The 18,313-nt window shown below is 40.7% G+C and overlaps 1 protein-coding gene across 2 annotated transcripts in view; it reads right to left on the reverse strand.

Annotated features, from left to right (window-relative positions):
* The window catches only part of cntfr (ciliary neurotrophic factor receptor), a 230,823-nt gene that overhangs the window by 80,282 nt on the left and 132,228 nt on the right, over positions 1-18,313 (reverse strand). For both annotated transcript variants that reach the window (XM_056433004.1, XM_056433003.1), the window contains one exon: positions 15,943-16,176. In XM_056433004.1, coding sequence (XP_056288979.1) covers positions 15,943-16,176 — 234 coding nt within the window. The remainder of the gene's footprint in view (positions 1-15,942; positions 16,177-18,313) is intronic.

Consider the following 18,313-nt stretch of genomic DNA (forward strand, 5'->3'; position numbering starts at 1 on the left):
AGGTCAAAGGTCATGAACAGGTCAAATCTTCTTGAATCACATGAAATTTGGTGGGATGATTGTTTATTATCCGGGGACCAGTTGATTAGATTGTGGGATCGATCGGGTCAAAGGTCAAGGTCAAAGGTCATTAACAGGTCAAATCTTCTTGAATCACATGGAATTTGGTGGGATGATTGGTTATTATCCGGGGACCATTTGATTAGATTTTGGGATCAATCGGGTCAAAGGTCAAGGTCAAGGTCATGGAAAGGTCAACATCTTTTTTTTTACCATAGCACGATACATTTTTGTCCAATTGGCATGCAACTAATGCCAAAATGTTCATAATTCAATGCCCAATCTTGTGATATGCGAAGGTATGCGCTCTACCGAGTGCCCATTCTAGTTAGCTCTGATATGATAACTGTCATCAAAACATGCCAGCTGCATGCTCATGTGTGTTCACATTGAGCGTGGCTTTGAAACGATTAATACATATGTGCCTTCATAAGCCTAAAATATACTTATAAATGTTTTAAAATGTGTGTGCATCGTGATCGTGCGCCTTACTCACTGTGTGTGTCCACTATCTGTTGTGTGTATGTGTGTGCATGTGTGTGTGTGTGGGGGGGGGGGCTGTGTAAGGGTGAGTGAGTGTATGTCTCCCTGGGAGTGTGATGTATCTAATTGCTGTGTGCTTTAATAATTCACATTACCTACTCTCTGATGCCCATCATTAAGAAATGAGCGAATTACCCTCAGCTGTGCGTGTGTGTGTTTGTGCGCATACGGTTGTGTACGTGGTTGTATTTGCTTAATTGTACTCAAGAATATTTGAAAAACACATGTGTTTGAGCGTGTCCATATTTTGTTTGTGTAAATGTCTAAGCATGTCACTGCATGTCTCTCTGTGTGTGCGCTTATGTACGTGTGTGTGCCTGGCCCTTGTATGTGTGTGAGTCTGTGTATGTGCTCTGAACCTCTTCCGACCATTACGGTAAGTGTACATTATTCATTGGGGCTTGCCAAGATCGTTATCAACAGTGCGCAAAGATGGACAGAAGGAAATGAAAGGCTGGTTGGAGGAGCAGCGGAAACACGTTTGGTCCTGTTGGGACAAATAGCACAACATGTCCTCCTTTGTCACTGACTCTAGCTCAATCATACTGTATTTGATCCAATTCCTTGATATGTAACCACCTGAAGCTGAGTAGTAGTTGAGGAATTGACTAAATTGTCTTTCACACCTCACGGTTCTATACAACGTTTCTATTTTTCTTTGCCTACTAATTTTTCCCCCTTCACTTGGTCTTTCAAATAAGCAATACTCCAGATTCACGCCACAGTAATAATAACTTGCACGCCGAGTGCAACAGGGCAATGTTATTAATAATTCTGTCCTCATTTCCCAAAAGATTTTCACGCTGTCAACTATCGCTCCTTTCATTGTAAGTCAGTACTATGAAAAAACATTGCCTGCAGCAAAAGTGAATTAGGTTAATTATGTCTTAATAAGCTTTACTAAGATACTGCAACAGGACCGCAGAGGCAAGACAGACTTTTTCAATTGACTGCTTCAGCTAAGAAAATAAATTACATACAATATGATAATTCTAATTAATAATATAAAGAAATAATTAGGAGAAAGAAGCAAAGGACATAGACAATATAAAGATAGTCCATGCAAGATAAGAAGGGGAAGAGAATAGAGATGTAGAAAAAGAGACGAAGGCCGACCAATCCAATTTAATGCACGGAATGTCCGCATTGTAATTTGCAAATAACATCATTGAGTGTTCTGTGATTACACAGAGTAAACATCTGCTGCCACAATGACATTGGTTGTCACTGGAACTACTCGAGTGTGTAAATGCTGTCTAAGCGCGCACTTTCTATCCAGCAACACCAGATTAGCAAGGACGTTCAATTTGTTTTTTCTATCTTTTTATTTTAGTTTTTTTGTGGCATCTCTTGAGCAGGAAGTGCGAAACACAACAACAATGACAACAGCAGAACATACCCTGTATCTGTCTAGGTCTATGCTAATCCCTTGTTGGCTGCATTTTCATAAATTATGACATCTAAAAGGTGCAGTTTACATTCTGCACCTAAGATGATGGAAAAAACCTAAGGCAAAGTAAAGGAAACATTGACGGAAAAGACACTTGAGAGAATGACAAAGAAAGGCGTGTAAGAGAGAGAGAGGCTTGAAGGAGCGGGAGAAGACAGAGGCAGAAAGCAGAGGGAGGGTGAGATAGAAATGAGAAAGCAAACTGAGCATGGAGATGCAGGCGGACTCAGTAGACTGTAATATTGCTTTGATGATTTCATATTTCTCTCTGATTAGCACACAATAACTTCCCCTCCAGAGATTTTAAAAGAAATCTGAAATTATTTCTTTTCTCTTCTGAGTTTTCTGATAAACTTAATCTCACTTTATCACACAACTACAGACATTTGTGCATGTGTGTGTGTGTGTGCCTCTTAACAAATACATCCACAAGGTATTGAAGGAATGGTTTGTGCTGCAGGTTGGCTGCTTCAGCGTGAGTCTGTACTGCACGGAATTCTATCTAACAATGTTCATGACTTGCAAGTACCAAATGTCACCTGTCTCGTACTGGCTCTACAAATGTGCAGATAATGTCATTGTGGATTGATGGAAGCTGAAATAACATCATAACTAGAAAGCAAGCCCGTACAGTCTGAGAATGTTAGGCTAGCTACAGTAAAATCATTGAGGTTTCACAGAGGGCTTCCGGAGCTTCCGTAAACACTCCCGCTTTTGTCCACAGGGGCATTCAGAATAGAAAAATAAAAGTTCCTCGTAGTATCATTAACATAAACTAGGTGTTTCAGAGTGTGCATGCTTTCCCGTGGCTAAAGGACACGCAATCCAGAATCAAAGACCAGTTTTACACCTTTGATTAGTGACAAAGACTTTGGGGTAATTTGGGGTGTTCTTCAAAAAGTGCTCTCTAAATGCAAACTGGCAGGATTACTTGTAGCCTAATGTATTATTCAGCGTGCTTCATCCGACCAGTTTTCTATGACACTGGAGGCTCATCATTCACAATGCATTAGAGGACCAGTTCTGTCGCTGCAAAGGTTTTCAATTTGAACTTAAATCTATTTTGTCTATTGGAATACAGAATGAACAATGCATCTTTATTGGTATTGTAGCCGTCTATTTAAAACTGTGATCTTAACAGATAATTCACCAAGAGCTTGTACAACCCACAATAAATTAAACCAATTTGAACCAAGGCTAATTGAATGCTTTTCACATTAAAAGCAAAGACAACTAAATTATTTTCACTTCCTGAAAGGGTTGAGTCGGTAAGAGCTCCACAGATTTCACCTCACAGCATCACAGCATGTGTGATTTGCCCTCACAAACACTTGAAAGCTAACGATACTTGAGATGCAGATGAGATCAACAGTTACGATAGATAATGTGAGAAAATGGATGACTGGCAATAGCTGCCGATGCCTGCATGGATGAAAGCAAAAAATAAATATTTTAATTACAATGCTGAAAGTTGAAAGAAAGAGAGACAACATAAAAAGTAGCAGATGGAACGGAACGATGGAAAGAGGAATTAAGCACACATACACACACACACACACACATATTATAGCCCACATTTTTGTCTGGTCCTCGCCAACGTCTCTGTGTTTTTCTACAATAAGAGCGGCTCAGTCGACACAAGAGCAGTGTTTGCGCGAGACTCCTTTCATCCTCCCACCGCAACATACGTATGTGTCTTTGTCTTTGTGTGTGCGTATGTGCGTGAGCATGCGTGCGTCCGAACATCCAGAGGGCAGTGTTTGTTTGTCCTAAACACAAGCAGAGTTCCTACTTCCCATGGTCCACTCTTTCACATCATGCCCTCTCAGCCTTTTTTTTTAATGAAACATTTCTGGTTGATAGAAGAGCTTGATAAAGTAATTGTTTTTTATCCACATTTCAGTGTAATTCATTTATTTGTTTTTAAACCTGACAAAAAACATCTTCATAATGCAAGTGGACCACACTAGGGCCTTCTCTTGAATCTTTTCCACTCGTTTTCCATCTGTCTACCCCTGTCCCTGCTTTTCTTTTCCCATGCTGTTGTGCTCTGTGGGTATATCTGTCCATTTAGCCAGAGTCCAGGCTTACAGCTGCTCGGTCCCCAGGAGAGTGGACCAGCAATCTGGTGTAACTGAGATATCACCAGGATGACAGCAACGCTGCAGCTTTGGCTCGATGCTTGCGCCCTTACAAAATACAATAGTCCTCTATTTAATGCAGCACAAATACAGTACACAATGCCAATACTGCTGTGTATGTGTATGTACGGTGCATGAAGGAAATCCAGTATGCATTGGGTACATATACTGGTAGTTGCCAGAGACAAATACAGCGTAATGAAACAGTCCTGCAATACAGCCTCCCCTCCTGGAGGTAACATACATAGATGTGTGATTTGAATCAACACAATATTCATTTCTTGCACAAAAAATGCCACCAAAGCCACATCTATTTGTTCCTACAGAGGCTTGCTGCAGCAGAAGACGTTCCTGAAGCACATCTTCGGGGGCAAGGAGTCTGCCTTTGTATTATCATCAGCTTAATACAACAGTGAGTGAATGGGAAACAATCTCCTTTGGAAGCACAGATTAGTTTGCTGAATCAAATAGAAAAGCCTGAACAGACTAAATGGAGAAGTCACTTTTATCTTGAAGCATGAAATTACATTAGGACCTAGTTCATAACACACATATAAGGATATATATTGGGGGCGAAAAAAGTATATCTGGTGAGAATGCAGAGACATAATGTGATATAATGTTGGAGTCTGCATTTAAAAAAACAGCCTCATATTTGATCCGATGTGAGGTCCTGGGACAGGGATGTCGTATGTGTACAGATTGTAAAGCCCTCTGAGGCAATTTTTTTATTTTTGATAATATTACAAAATAAACTGAATTGAATTGATTGGTTTCCTTCATCACTCTCATTAGTTTACACTTTATGTCTTTTCATCAACACATTTGGCCTCATGCAGGATGTGGTATAAGAATACATTACCTTAATGTTTCTGTTTTATGTTGACAGTACACACATGTTTGAATTATGTTATATACTGTGTATATATATATATACATACAAACATATAATCACATCATCACATTTAGATCTTTATATGTTTTAGAGTTATTATAATGATTGTATTACCAAATGTAAAAGTGGGAATGTCTGCTCCTAGAAGGTTTTGGATTTTCCCATAATACAAATGTACAATAAAGCTAAGACTGATAGCTAAGATCTTATTTTTTATGAAAAACGTCAGAACAGAAAAGATCTCTACGCGAGACTTCATATTTTAGGCAAAACTCACCAATGGCTGCGGTGGATTTTAAACTTTTATCATGCTGATGTGTGCCAATCTATTTTTGATGAGTTCCCCGTGACATATCTGAATGGCCTCAAGAGATGAGGTTATAACAAGTGATACAGCCATCATGTAAGGCATGTACCCAGCTTTCACTTTATCTTCCCAATGTTAATTGGCTCACCATATTATGTTGTTGTACTATGAGTTATGTGTTCATTATGTATAGCTTTACTGAAGTGTGTTTCTGCACACACTGTTTTATGCGAAGATAAGTCCACACCAAACAGTTTACTTTTTTTTAGACGGCAGCACATTTAAACGGGTATCTATAAGAGATAATAAAAGATGTAGAAAAGGAAGTGAGACAACAAATAGTACTATTTAGAGTGTAAATCAGATAAGAAACAGATTATTATATTTTGGCTCAGTACTATGATGGATAATAATCAATGGTGACATCTTCAGGGAATCAGAATCCAAAAAAGATGAGGCAGCAAACACCTGTGCTTTGACAGCCAGTTTTCATAGAGTCTAGCTTTGTGGTTTTGGGACGCATTAAATGGAATGGATGCCACAGGGCTGGCTGAAGGGGGTCAGCAGGAGGGGACAGTTTCCTCTCTCAGGATATTTGACATTTGAATGGCTTTGTGCGGGCACGTAGACACACATGCAGCATGCTCGCCCCAAATGGCCAATGCGTATGTTTTATGGATATCTGACCATTCCTCAGTTGCTTGACGTCAATGGATCAAACAACTCAACCTCACTGCTGGACACTGAGCCAGGGGGAATACGTTCTGGCCAAAGTCAGAACACACACAAACACACACACGCACGCATAGGACAGTAAAAGGGCTAAGACAGCCGAGAAATGTCTATTTCACGAGTCAAGAGGGAACAGGCCATAACCTTCTTGGCACACACACAAAACACATAGTGACAGCTACAGCTATAGACACACACACACTCACACGAGCGCACACGTATACTCAACGATATGCAGCTGCAAATCTTGGCATAAACAACGATGCGTGTGAACACCGGCAAAGGCAGGGTGACAAATTAATATGAAGTGTGTACAAAAAGGGAGCCGTCGCAACACCTACATGCACAACCCACAGACAAACCAAAGGCATTTATGATTTACTGCACATCAACTTTAGGAAAGCGGAGTGAATAGAGGAGACAAGATAATAACAGTCAGTAAGTTTATTTCACTACCTCTGGATGGGTAATTAGAGTGAGAACGGGAGTGAGACACTGGAAAGAGAGATAGAGAGAAAACACAATGAACCCTGGATCACTTCAATTTAGACATATGTTCTCCTTTTCATCAAGAGTTTGATCAAAAAGCACTTTGAGAGTCAAGGATAACCAACATAATTTATTAACCCACGAGACCATTTTAAATCTGTTCATGCTATGATCAGTCATCCATGAATAATTTAACAGGGTGTGTAAATATATGGGATGGAAGAAAAATATCATCACAGCATCGCATTGTGTTATTTTTGGTGACAGTATTGTCTCGAAAACACGGGCGCCAACTATCGGTTTTTAATTATATAAAGTATTAATACTGCAAGTACAATTAATTGTTACTATTGGTAACAATACCTATTTTTTGTCTGCTATGTCGAGTTTTTGTGGTGTAGTCAATATATCGCATTCCACATGACCGCAATGAGATTGCATCGTGACATAATTATCGTGACTACATTGTATAGTGGACTCAAGTTTTTCTCCATCCCAGCTGATGTAACGGGAGTAGAAAGATGGGGAAGAGCAACTATAGAGTGTTGTATTGTTAGTATAGCGAGGAGAGGAAAAATGTCGATTGAGGACGGCAGCAGTTTAAGGGAGGGGTTGACTGATTGGAAGAAGTTGCGGGATTAACAAACGCAAAGCAAAGGAGATTTAGGACAGCAACAGCGCACCCATCTCACTCTGCCAATTACCAGATATGCTTCCACGGTTTTGTTTCATGCAGAGCATTTGAGTGGAACGGAGCTGGAGCATTGCACATTTAATTGGAGCAAGGAGCAGCATTTTAGAAGACGAGAAGTGATGCTCCAGCTGCTCAAGTTTAGCCGCTAAAGTTTGCTCCAATTGGCTTTGAAGACACCAAAAGAACGAAACCGCAAGCCTCATGTTTTTGACACGGATGTTCAGAATGCTCCAGTTTCATCAAACTCGGTCTTGTACGTTACTCTATTGTACCATTTGTATTGAACCCAGATGCCAATTAAATACATTGGTGTCTTCTCTAACAAAGCAATCACTCAACCAATTTTTTATTTTTATTTTTTTAAATGATAGGGTTCACATCCTTTTTTTTAGCATAGTAAGTACAGCACTTATTTCATTTTTTATCATCACCACATGCACAATTCTCTTTGGCTAAATCATCACAAGGATCCTGAATCCTTCTTTCTACCTGCACTGTTTCCTGTGTTAGGCTCCCGTTGCTTAACCTAAGCTCCTCAGTCTCAAGCTGTGCTTTATCTAACTTAGTCTCCCTTCACTTCAGCTTCTTCCCGGGGAGACTTTCACCGCACCTTGCCGATTTGATCTATGAGCCCCTGTTATGAACTTTAGCGTTAGACTGTTTTGCATTTTACAGTTTTATCTTCTCCCTCTAACCGTATCTGTGTTTTTTACACAGATGCCTGTACTCTGTAGAATTTGTATATATAATGAGTTCGCTATATGTTTACTGTTACAATAGGCTATGACATTTTATTTGTTATTTGCGCTTTATTTGATTAATTTTGCCAAACTATAACCTCAACAGGCCAGAATACAATGCATTCATGAAACACCACGGACTGATTATTACTCAGCTGTTTGTTGTTATCCACACCGTAAATGGAGCTCATAGCTGCGCGGTACATATAATGCATTACATCCAGCGAGGACAGCAGGGGCACACTGGAGTGCAAAGTCGCATGGTGACACCTTCAAAAGAAGCTTATGTACAGCAAAGTGCAGAGAAGCAGACGAGAAGAAAAGGTATTGGGTGATACAGGATGGACTAGAGGGCGGTATAAAAGGATGAGTGGAAGAGAAAGAAAGACATGGAATAAGATAGAAACCAAGGATTCTTAAAATATGAGTGTAAAACTAGTAGAAGTAAGGGGGTGGCAGAAATGATAAGCAAAATAGATATATCTTATAAAAAAAAGAAGAAAAAAAAGATCACAGTATTGGAGAAAAGACAACCTTGGCTGAGCTCTAAAGCCTTTGGAATTCAACTTTGGATCAACGTATATGTGTATGTGTACAGGTGCTCCTTTATATTGAATCCACAGAGAATAAAAGCTCAAGTCTGAGGACCAAATACATATACTTTGAAAATCTGGATAAACACCTTACTTTATAAAGAACAAACAGCCAAATTATATTTCTGAGGCTTTGTCGCTGCTAAGGATATTTGCCACACCATGTCCTCTCTGACAGAGCGGCATTGAGAGAGAAGGAAAAAAGAAAACAATCTGTCTTGTCAGATTACTCCTGATACCCAACGGATACAAAGAGGCCAAAGCACACAATGAGTGAGGTTTTTGTCCCAGTTTTTTTTTTTATGTTTGAGTTTCCCTCATGCCTTCACATTGACTTTTTAAAGCGGACCCATTTTCCCATTTGTTGTGGTTGTCTGATACAATAAAGTGATGGGGGTTGCTGCCGGGCTGCAAATAGAGCAACAAAATGGGGAGGCGAGAAATTGGGCGATATGAGGAGAAAAAAAGGAGAAGGAGAGACAGTGATGAATATTCAGATGCTGAGTAGAACATCGTGAGATTCAGAAGACAGTGAGGAATTAAATAAAAGGTATATTTGTTTGACATTTCTATTCCTGTTTTAACTGTATTTGAACATACAACTGGACAGCTGCATTGTGGCTCAATTTACGCTTAGCATTACATTTATTATCCACAACACTCCACAATACATCTGCGAGCGGCAGGGTCCAGGTTATGCTTGCAGACTTGGTACCCCACCTCCACACCCCCACACCCAACAGTTTTCATAATGTTTTTAGAAATCAGAAAAGTCAGACAGGTTATCATCAACATTTACCTTCATGATTTTCATGGCTATTTTAGATTCAATAATCATTTATAAAATCAAAAGCATTTGGATTTTTATCAAAGTCACACGCAGTTGAGTTTTTAAGACATTAAAACTACTCATTCCACAACATGTCAGGAACCTGGGCCGCTTCTCTTGCTGACGGCAACGAAACCCGAGAGACGAGCTCAAGTTGACAAACTGTTGAATTAAATTCCACGGCTGTAAAACATCCTGCGTGCAGGTATTTTTCATTTATTATGATAGACCGAGGACTGGGACATGCAAGGGGGCGTAATTAAAATGGAAGCTAAGTAGCTCTAACGGTGCCCTAACATGTGGGGCCAAATACTTCCTGGTTTGAACAGGAAGTCCCCGAGGAGATTGAGCTCTATGGGTTCATCCTCCTCCATAGTGATCTGTCTGCAAGGAGGCAAGACAATTCCATTACCCAGCTATGTAGCATGGGTCCCCTGAGTGTGTGTGTGTGTGTGTGTGTGTGTGTGTGAGTGAGTGTGTGTGGTGGTGGGGGGGGGGGGCGGGGGTAGAGATACACATACAAACAAGCTGCCCACTGAAAGTAAATAGATACCAATTGGAACGTGTGTGTGTGTGTGTGTGTGGATATAAGTTGTTCGAGGGTAGGAGATGCACATCAATCTAACAAGAGAACTCGTTCTCTAACTCATCCTTCGTGAGGCGTGTGAACGTGTATGTTCTGGGGGTAAACATTTGGTTGAACTAGCTAAGTAGGAATAGATTCAACAAGTTTAACCTTTATTAGTGGAACCGCTATTATCAGGATTCGGATGTGGTGAATTAAGTTTAACAATATACAATGGCAATAAGTTTAACAAACAAACAAGTCTCGCGATCACGGCTCCACGCCGACCAGTGCCCCACAGTCTCCCCCCCCCCCCCTGTAAATAATGGAGAGCAGGTCTGCGAGACAAAGGACTGGAGAGAGACTGGACCTTCACCTGTAGGCCTACACACATTATATAAGTATCCAACAGCCAATCACTATCCTGCAAAGATTAGTTCTTTCATATTCAGTTCGGCGATGCTTTTCGGTTGGCTTAAGCTAAACAGCAACAACATGGCGGGGTTAAACGTCACAACGCTGCGATGAGACGTCACAATTCTGGTCAGCTGACTAAAAAGTTCCTTCACAATAAAAGTCTTGTATGTTACTTTCCAGATTAAAGTAACTTCACAGGCTTCAACCGGCTATCACATTTCTGAAATACTAAACTAACATTCATTCTCATGCGATATACATTCTCACACATTCTCTTGCCATTTACATTTTTCATTTGGATGCATTTAATACAGAAAAGTGTCTTTCCCTTATGCTTCTTAATTAATTCATAATAATATTCTCCCTAATATTCCCTATTTATAATATCTTTCTACACGTCTTCATTTAAAGCATAAGACTTACTTTATGTACATGTGCAGAATAAAAATAAATTATTACAACCTAACACACTGAAATGTCCTCACATACTTTGGTAAACATTTTTTTTACTGAACGAAAAAACAAACAATGTTACGTTACGTTAACTTTTTTTAATACTTCGGTGTTAAAAAGGAAAATTCTAAAAATATAAATGTTCTGATAAAGCTGTCTTCCTTGTCGATTTGAAAATAAGACCTAATGCCCACGAGATACTGATTGATACCACAGAACAGAATGGCAAAATCTCTGACGAAAGACAAATGTTTTTTCTCTCAAGCTGTATTTTTGTTATGCCGGTGAGTCATACTTTAAATATAGCAGTGCAATTTAGACACGTTTTAGGTTGACAGAGAACGACGCAGACTGAAAGACTACGGATAAAGAGGAGAGAGCCAAATGGATGTGGCCTGACAACCCCTCCCCACGGCCACAACACTGGCAGTTAGGACATTTATGTTATCATTTGTAGCGTTAAGGGAACAAAAAGTCGACACCGCAACCCAGTTGACATAATGGCACCACTGGGATCTGATTTGTTTACAACAATGAGTCAATGCCAAACCTAAAAGAAGAACCCCCTTGTCTTGTTTTGGTGATTTATGGTATGGAACCATTATGAAGCAGACGACACACTTGCTTACTTGTCTTCATTATATAAGTTGAGAACCTTGTCATTATGGTGAGGGGCGTTCTGGGAATCGTTTGCCTTCTTTGTCTCGGTCAGAACCTTTTCCATTTTATATCATCTGTGAGGACAGTTAATAAGAAAGTTAACTAACTTAAACGGGCCAGCTAGCCGACTGGCTGCTAACTGGCCGACAGATTGACAGGTCAGCAGGTCACCGGGGTGACAGGCTGCAGAAAGGACCCATGGCAGTTGATGTTGTGTTTGCTGGGCACAGACAATGTTGACTCGCGATAAATTGTGTTTAGCTGACGGCCATTGAAGGCGGCAATACACAGAAGAATGGACAAAGCCAGAAAAGGGCAGGGTGGCAATAACTTCCCCCCATTTTGACAGCAAAGGAAAAGGGATGTTGTATTTCACCGAAGAGCTGTCGGGTTTTACGACCTCTGACTTATTAAATTATAATGAACATTTACTGTCCACGCCATTTCATTTTTCTATACTAGTCTGTCACTTTCTATCTCTCCATCATTGAACAACATTACTCTTTTAGACGATTGGGTCTAGAGATGGCCTCTAGAGATGTGTGTGTGTGTGTGTGTGTGTATGTGTCATCCCTTGAAGGTAAGATAGGCACCTTCTTTTTAAGCACCACAGTGCAATATCATAACAGGCACAAGTCGCTCGCTTTTATGCATCAACATGCACAAGCACACGGTTCCATATTTTTGAAGTTTGTTGTGAGTAATTGAAGCTTTGTATGTATCCAAAGTGACAGTCAGAATATAAACACACCGCAGCAATATAAAGTGGGGACATAATGCAAAGAGGAGGTAAAACTGAACTTTTACTTATATAATATAAAATACGAGTCAAGATGCGAGCGACTGCGGCCTCCTCGTACTGTTGTGTTGATGCGTTCCTCACGAAAGCTACAGAAAAAAGGATCGTGAAGGTGGAGCTAGAGCATGTACACACAAACCAGTGTATACACACAGCTAACAAATTCCGCCGCAAAACTAGAAGCCAAAACACAAGCGAGGGAGACGGAGGCTGAAGGGGGCGCGGGATGTACGGGTGGATATTAAGATAGTGAGACGCAAAGATGACAGAGAGAGACGGGTAGGAAAGAAGGAATGAATGCAGGAAAGGACTCGATGAGAAAGAGAGTGAGGAGGATGGGAAGGTCAAAAGGTTTGAGGTGAAAAGAGACAACGGTTGAAGGAGAACATAAAAAAAAAAAAAGGACAGACAGACAGATGGCTCTGTGCTGTTCTCCTGATAACACTTACATCCGTGTAAAACATAACAAGCCCCCCGGTGTGCGCCATAAACACTGCATAAAATCAAACTATCGTCATGATGGTAATCACGACAAAGTGTAGACTGTCATGATGTCGTTAGCGCTGCGTCTGCGTGACACTTTAAAGTTTTGTAGGGGACAGTTAACATAATGAAAAAGCGGATCAAAAGAGAGGGAGGGAAAGAGAGTTACAGAGAGAGAGAAAGGAACACAATAGAGCAGTACAGGAGGGGTAGGATACAGCAGGGTTGAAAAAGAAAAGGCTGAGCACCTATACACCTACTGTATCTCTTTTATCTTCTTTTTTCATCTCTCCATTGCACAATATTAACTATGCTTCATCTCCGGAGTCCTTGTGACTTCACGTCTCATCGGGTCCATTGGACCTGGCTGGGTCTGATGCCATGGCCCTGCTGATGTCCCGCCCACTCCTCTCTACCTCCATCTGCCTGATGGATCATGGAGGTCTGGATCTTGGTCCATGCCTACGACCAACTATTCATACACTCTGTCATACTCATTGAATGTGTTGTTTCTCTGTAATGCTTCCTTCTGTACACATGACATCTATTGCTTCTGTCCATCCGGGAAGAGGGATTAATAAAGTATATATCTATCTATCTATCTATCTATCTATCCTCCTCTGTTGCTCTCCTGAAGGTTTCTTGCCTTTTTTCCCTGTGAAAGGGTTTTTTCTATTTCTTGGGAGTTTTTCCTTATCTGATGTGAGGTCCTGGGATATGGATGTTGAATGTTTACAGATTGTAAAGCCCTTTGAGGCAAATTTGTAATTTGTGATGTTGGGCTATATAAAATAAACTGAATTGAATTGAAAATTGGAAAGAGTAAGGGATTAGGATGTAGAATTGTGTGTCATAAAATCACCAGCTGATTTAGTCAACTATTTCTCTCCCTTTCTAAAAGACGCTGTTTGGGACCACCAAAGTGTCATAATGTTGGAGAAAATGGCCGCTGGTGAAAAAAGAGTATAATGCACACACATGCAGTAGCTCGCGCACACACATATTAATCTCTCTCTCTTTCTCTCTCTCTCTCTCTCTAACACACACTCACACACACACACACACACACATGTTAGTTCTGGGCTGTTTATGCATTGCATCATTCACCCTGCCGACATAAAAAAGGCCTAAAAACACACCTTTTTAGAATAGCTTTTCACTAGATTTGAACATAGACGTCGCTGCTTTTATTCTGTTTTATCTAAACCATTTTTACTTTGTAGCACTTTGAGTTTTGCTCATGCAAATTAAAAAGTGCATTATAAATATAATCTATTATTATTATTATTATAACCTACCGTGACATAAAACTCCCATTAATTTAGTATTATTTCAGCCTTCAGTCATTCATCATTGCCAATATGATTAACCAAACTGTCACACTCCCGTACAATCTCATTCATCAAACATCTTCAAGGGAATGTTGCATTCAACTTGGGAGATTCTTTTTGTCGACCCCCGATGACAAGCGGGTGGAATCACACAGGTGTGATTCCTGTTTAGCCAATGAGGATGCTTTCTGGTGACTTTTTGTCTTCGTTCCGATGCTGTTTTGTTAACATTTTTGAAATTGAATGAGACTGTGGTGACATCTCGACTCGCTCAGGTGGGCAACCAGTCTACCTTTCTTTCAATACACCTTTGTCCGATTCAGACCTGAGGCGGACTTTATAGTGCAAAAGTGTCAAAAATAAGAAATCTGGTCCGCGCTCCGGTTTTTCATTGCCATGGGCAATGGGCGATGGGGTTTCTACTGCAGTGTATCGAAATGTGCCACTTTTGGCACCGTTTTGTAGTGATCTGCCATGACTGATGCCCAAAAATGTATTTAATTTCACCAGCTAGCAGCTGCAGCGTGATACCCGCGGGAATTCAATTTAAACCGTTGCCTATTCCTTATATAAGCAACAGACATAAATGGAGGGAGACGTGATCAACTGTATTTGAAAGAACCGGCAAACAGAGATAATGCCTTTTTTCTCCCTGCTATGATAATGAAGCATGAATTCACTGTTGATGACAACATGTTTTTCCTCAAAACTGTCATTTCAGAATAGACACAGGCATCAAACATGGAGCACTGATGCGGTGACAGATGTACTACAACAATCCAAAACGAAGCGGGAGGAGGACGCAGAGACACAGATTAGAGGCGGGAGCTGTCAAAATAAATATGAGGTATTAATGGTTGCAATAAAACTAAATTGGAAACACACTTATCCTGTTTTTTTCGGACAAAAAACTGAGCTACTTATTTGACAATATACAGTGGAATCCGTTGGAGAACAAGTTGCAATGTAAATGTGAATTGCTTATAGTAAGTGGCCATGGAGAATCAAGTGTTAAACTAATAATGTTGAAGAGAGAGTATTCAACCAATGGTGCTTTATAGTGGAGATGTTTTGGTAAATACTATATTTAATAAAGGTGCATTTAATTCCAATGAAACTCAACGCTACTTGGAATTTACAAGTTGATCCTATTACAATTGCATTATTATGCACAAGCCCAGGGTATAAACCTCTACCGTCAGAATAATAAATCTCAACGGAGGTCAACTCACACGCCATGTGACACACTGTTAAACCGATGCCCATTTAGCTTTTGCATGCCAATTAAAATTCACACATTACTGTAAAATGACCAAATGTAATTTTGACAACTAATGTAATTTTGACAACTGTCATGTTCAGCCCTTCAAATGGCATAACTCACAATTAAAAGTTACAATATTTGTATTTCATATTCTAAATTTCAATGATGTCACTTTTTATACCAGTGCCGTGCTCACAATCCTCTCATCTCTCGACCAATTGCATGGCCAAAGTCTCTTTAGATGCCAAGCTGTTGCTATATATATATATATATATATATATATACATACATGCACAATTCTATAACATGTCTCATTAATAAATCACATTTCTTCGTTTGGAATGGTAATTGCATCGTGGTCAATGGCACCACATGTTTCTTTTTTTTCTTCTCATTTATATTCTACAGCAATTACCCAGATTCCCCTTTGGGATGATTAAAGATTCATCATGTCTTTTATGAAATGACATTCGGCGGGCGATTGTCTGGGTACTTACTGCCGATGTGGAGGTAGATGGTGTCCCGCCTCTCTCCATGTGGGTTCTGAAAGCAGCTGTAAAGTCCGTTGTGGCCCAGGTCCACTTCGGTCAGCATCAGTCTGGGACCCTCGAGACGGTGCTGGGCTTTCACGTCTGTCCCGTTTACCTTCCATGACACTGACGCGTCATTGTCCAGGGAGCCGCACTGCATGGTGACATCACTGCCCATTCGCTCATACTGGTTCCTAGCAACTGGAGACAAAGACGGAGGCAGAGGCTAAGTGTAAGTGATATTAACCTCTAATAAGTCAAATGTCTGTGTTGTTGAATCATTGCATACTGTGCATACTGACTGAGCAGATGGGTGCAGTCGGTGAAAAGGAAAACCTTTAGAATTATATCAGCACATACATCAGGTAAGTTATTCTGTGTGGGGACCGAGAAACACATGCAAGGAAAGGTCTAATTTATCATCTAAAGACAGCTTTCAAAAAACGCGCACAATATCTGACACATGAAGCCTTTCAATTCAATTAATAGTGGGTTATTTATTACTTTACTCCTATTGCTTAGCCAGTCACTTCTAGTGGCAGTGACTTCAACCAACCAACCGTCTAAAATGAATACAGATCAGGTGCGTGGCTTATTTCTCCTCTCAGAGTGTTTTAGAAACACGGTCAATTATTTTATGAAATACGGGAAGGTTTCCAAACCAGCCGCAGTGTTGTTCTTTTTTGTCTGTGTGGCTTCTGCAGGGCCATGTAGCATAGTTTCGTAGTCTCATACTGTATGATAAGTCTACTTTGGATAATTATACCATCAAGAACGGGAACAAAAGATTCAGATTTTCTTTCACACTGTGCCTGACCTGGTTTCCACCGAGACCTATAGAGGAGGCGCTGGAGAAAAAACGCTATCTTTACTTTCCAAAACGGGGAGAATGGAGACAAAAGTATTGTGTTACACCCGCGTTGCCTTTATGCTTCTATGAATGACCTCACTGGCCGACAAAGAAACACTGCTTTTGTCCACGGGGTCAGAAAAGTTGTCGGGGCTGTGACCGCCGGGACTCAGGGAAATATGTGAGCCTGAAGGGAGTTGTAGCCAGGACACCGGGGTTAGGAGCCCTGCTCTGGTTATCATTCCCATGGGCCCTGTCCTGACCACACGGAGTGAAGACCTCATATTAACACTTTAAGAGTGTGGATCAACAGCACGACAAGAAACAACAATACAATATTGATCCCCTTCTTAGGAAAAGCCCTTGTCTATGAAGAGAAGACTCAAAGAAAGAGTAGCCAATGCTGGCCTGGGATCTGATGCTGTCAAGATCCTTGTCTTACCCTGATGTCTCTCTCCATGTCCTTCCCTTTTGTCCATCCATCCGTCCCTACCTCCCTTCCTTTTTCTCTCTCGCCACAATGCGTCTCATTTTGCAGTTTTTTTCTTTTTCTTGAGCGAGCTTGCCTCTCTCGATCTAACGGAGCTGATGTCAAACGTAGTGTTTCATGTATTTTTCATGTCCCATAACAGAGTCATCTATATTTAATAAGACAAGATCCCTGTCCCTATTACCATTAACCTGACACTGTTTGTGCTCCCTCTGTCTTCCTCTCTATCTGTCATTCAGCACCCCCACCCCCTCTTCCTCTGCAGCCCTTATTGTTTGCTCTTGTTTTTCTGCCCCTCCACTCCACCATCTGTCCATCCATGTTCTCTCCCTGCCTGGCCTCGCCGTTTCCCCGAGTCCAACTAATGTGCGTGCATAATGCATGTTGGTGCTGGAAATGCCCCTCTTCTTTGATCCTCTTTTGAGTCACTTTGAATGCATTTGTGACTTTATTTACATAAAACAAATAATAATTAAGTTATTTGCATTTTAGTAAAAAGCCAGAAAGTTTGACTTTGATGTTAGCTTTGATGGTGACGCTGGTGCCCTTGTGCTTTATGTGAAGACTAAGTGGAGGGGGAAGAGAAGAGGAACCATCCTGAATGCGTTACACTTGCTATTGTAAGTCGGCGAACAATCATGTTGAGTCTCTGATAGAATCACAATTCCACGGGGCACGTTGGGTGCATTATTAACTCGACTATGTTATCAAAGTGTGAGGCTGTTATTAAAACCTGCTTAAATATGCTTTGACTATCTTTAAGTGGCATTTGGTTGTTGGAGGAGAGTCCAACTGATGTGATCAGAAAGCAGTTTTTATAAGCAGGGGCATGCCCCTTCGAATATTTTTGCCAAAACAACCTTTTCAGGGGCGTTTTTTTCACTGTGAACATCCTTGAGACTCTCAACACAGCGCTGATTCTTTGACCTCTTCTCTTGAGCCCCCCTCCCTCCACTGCCACATCCCATCCCCCTTATCTTCACAAGGTTGCATCACTC

The sequence above is a fragment of the Pseudoliparis swirei genome, chromosome 15 (assembly GCF_029220125.1).
Source record: "Pseudoliparis swirei isolate HS2019 ecotype Mariana Trench chromosome 15, NWPU_hadal_v1, whole genome shotgun sequence".
Taxonomy (NCBI): domain Eukaryota; kingdom Metazoa; phylum Chordata; class Actinopteri; order Perciformes; family Liparidae; genus Pseudoliparis; species Pseudoliparis swirei.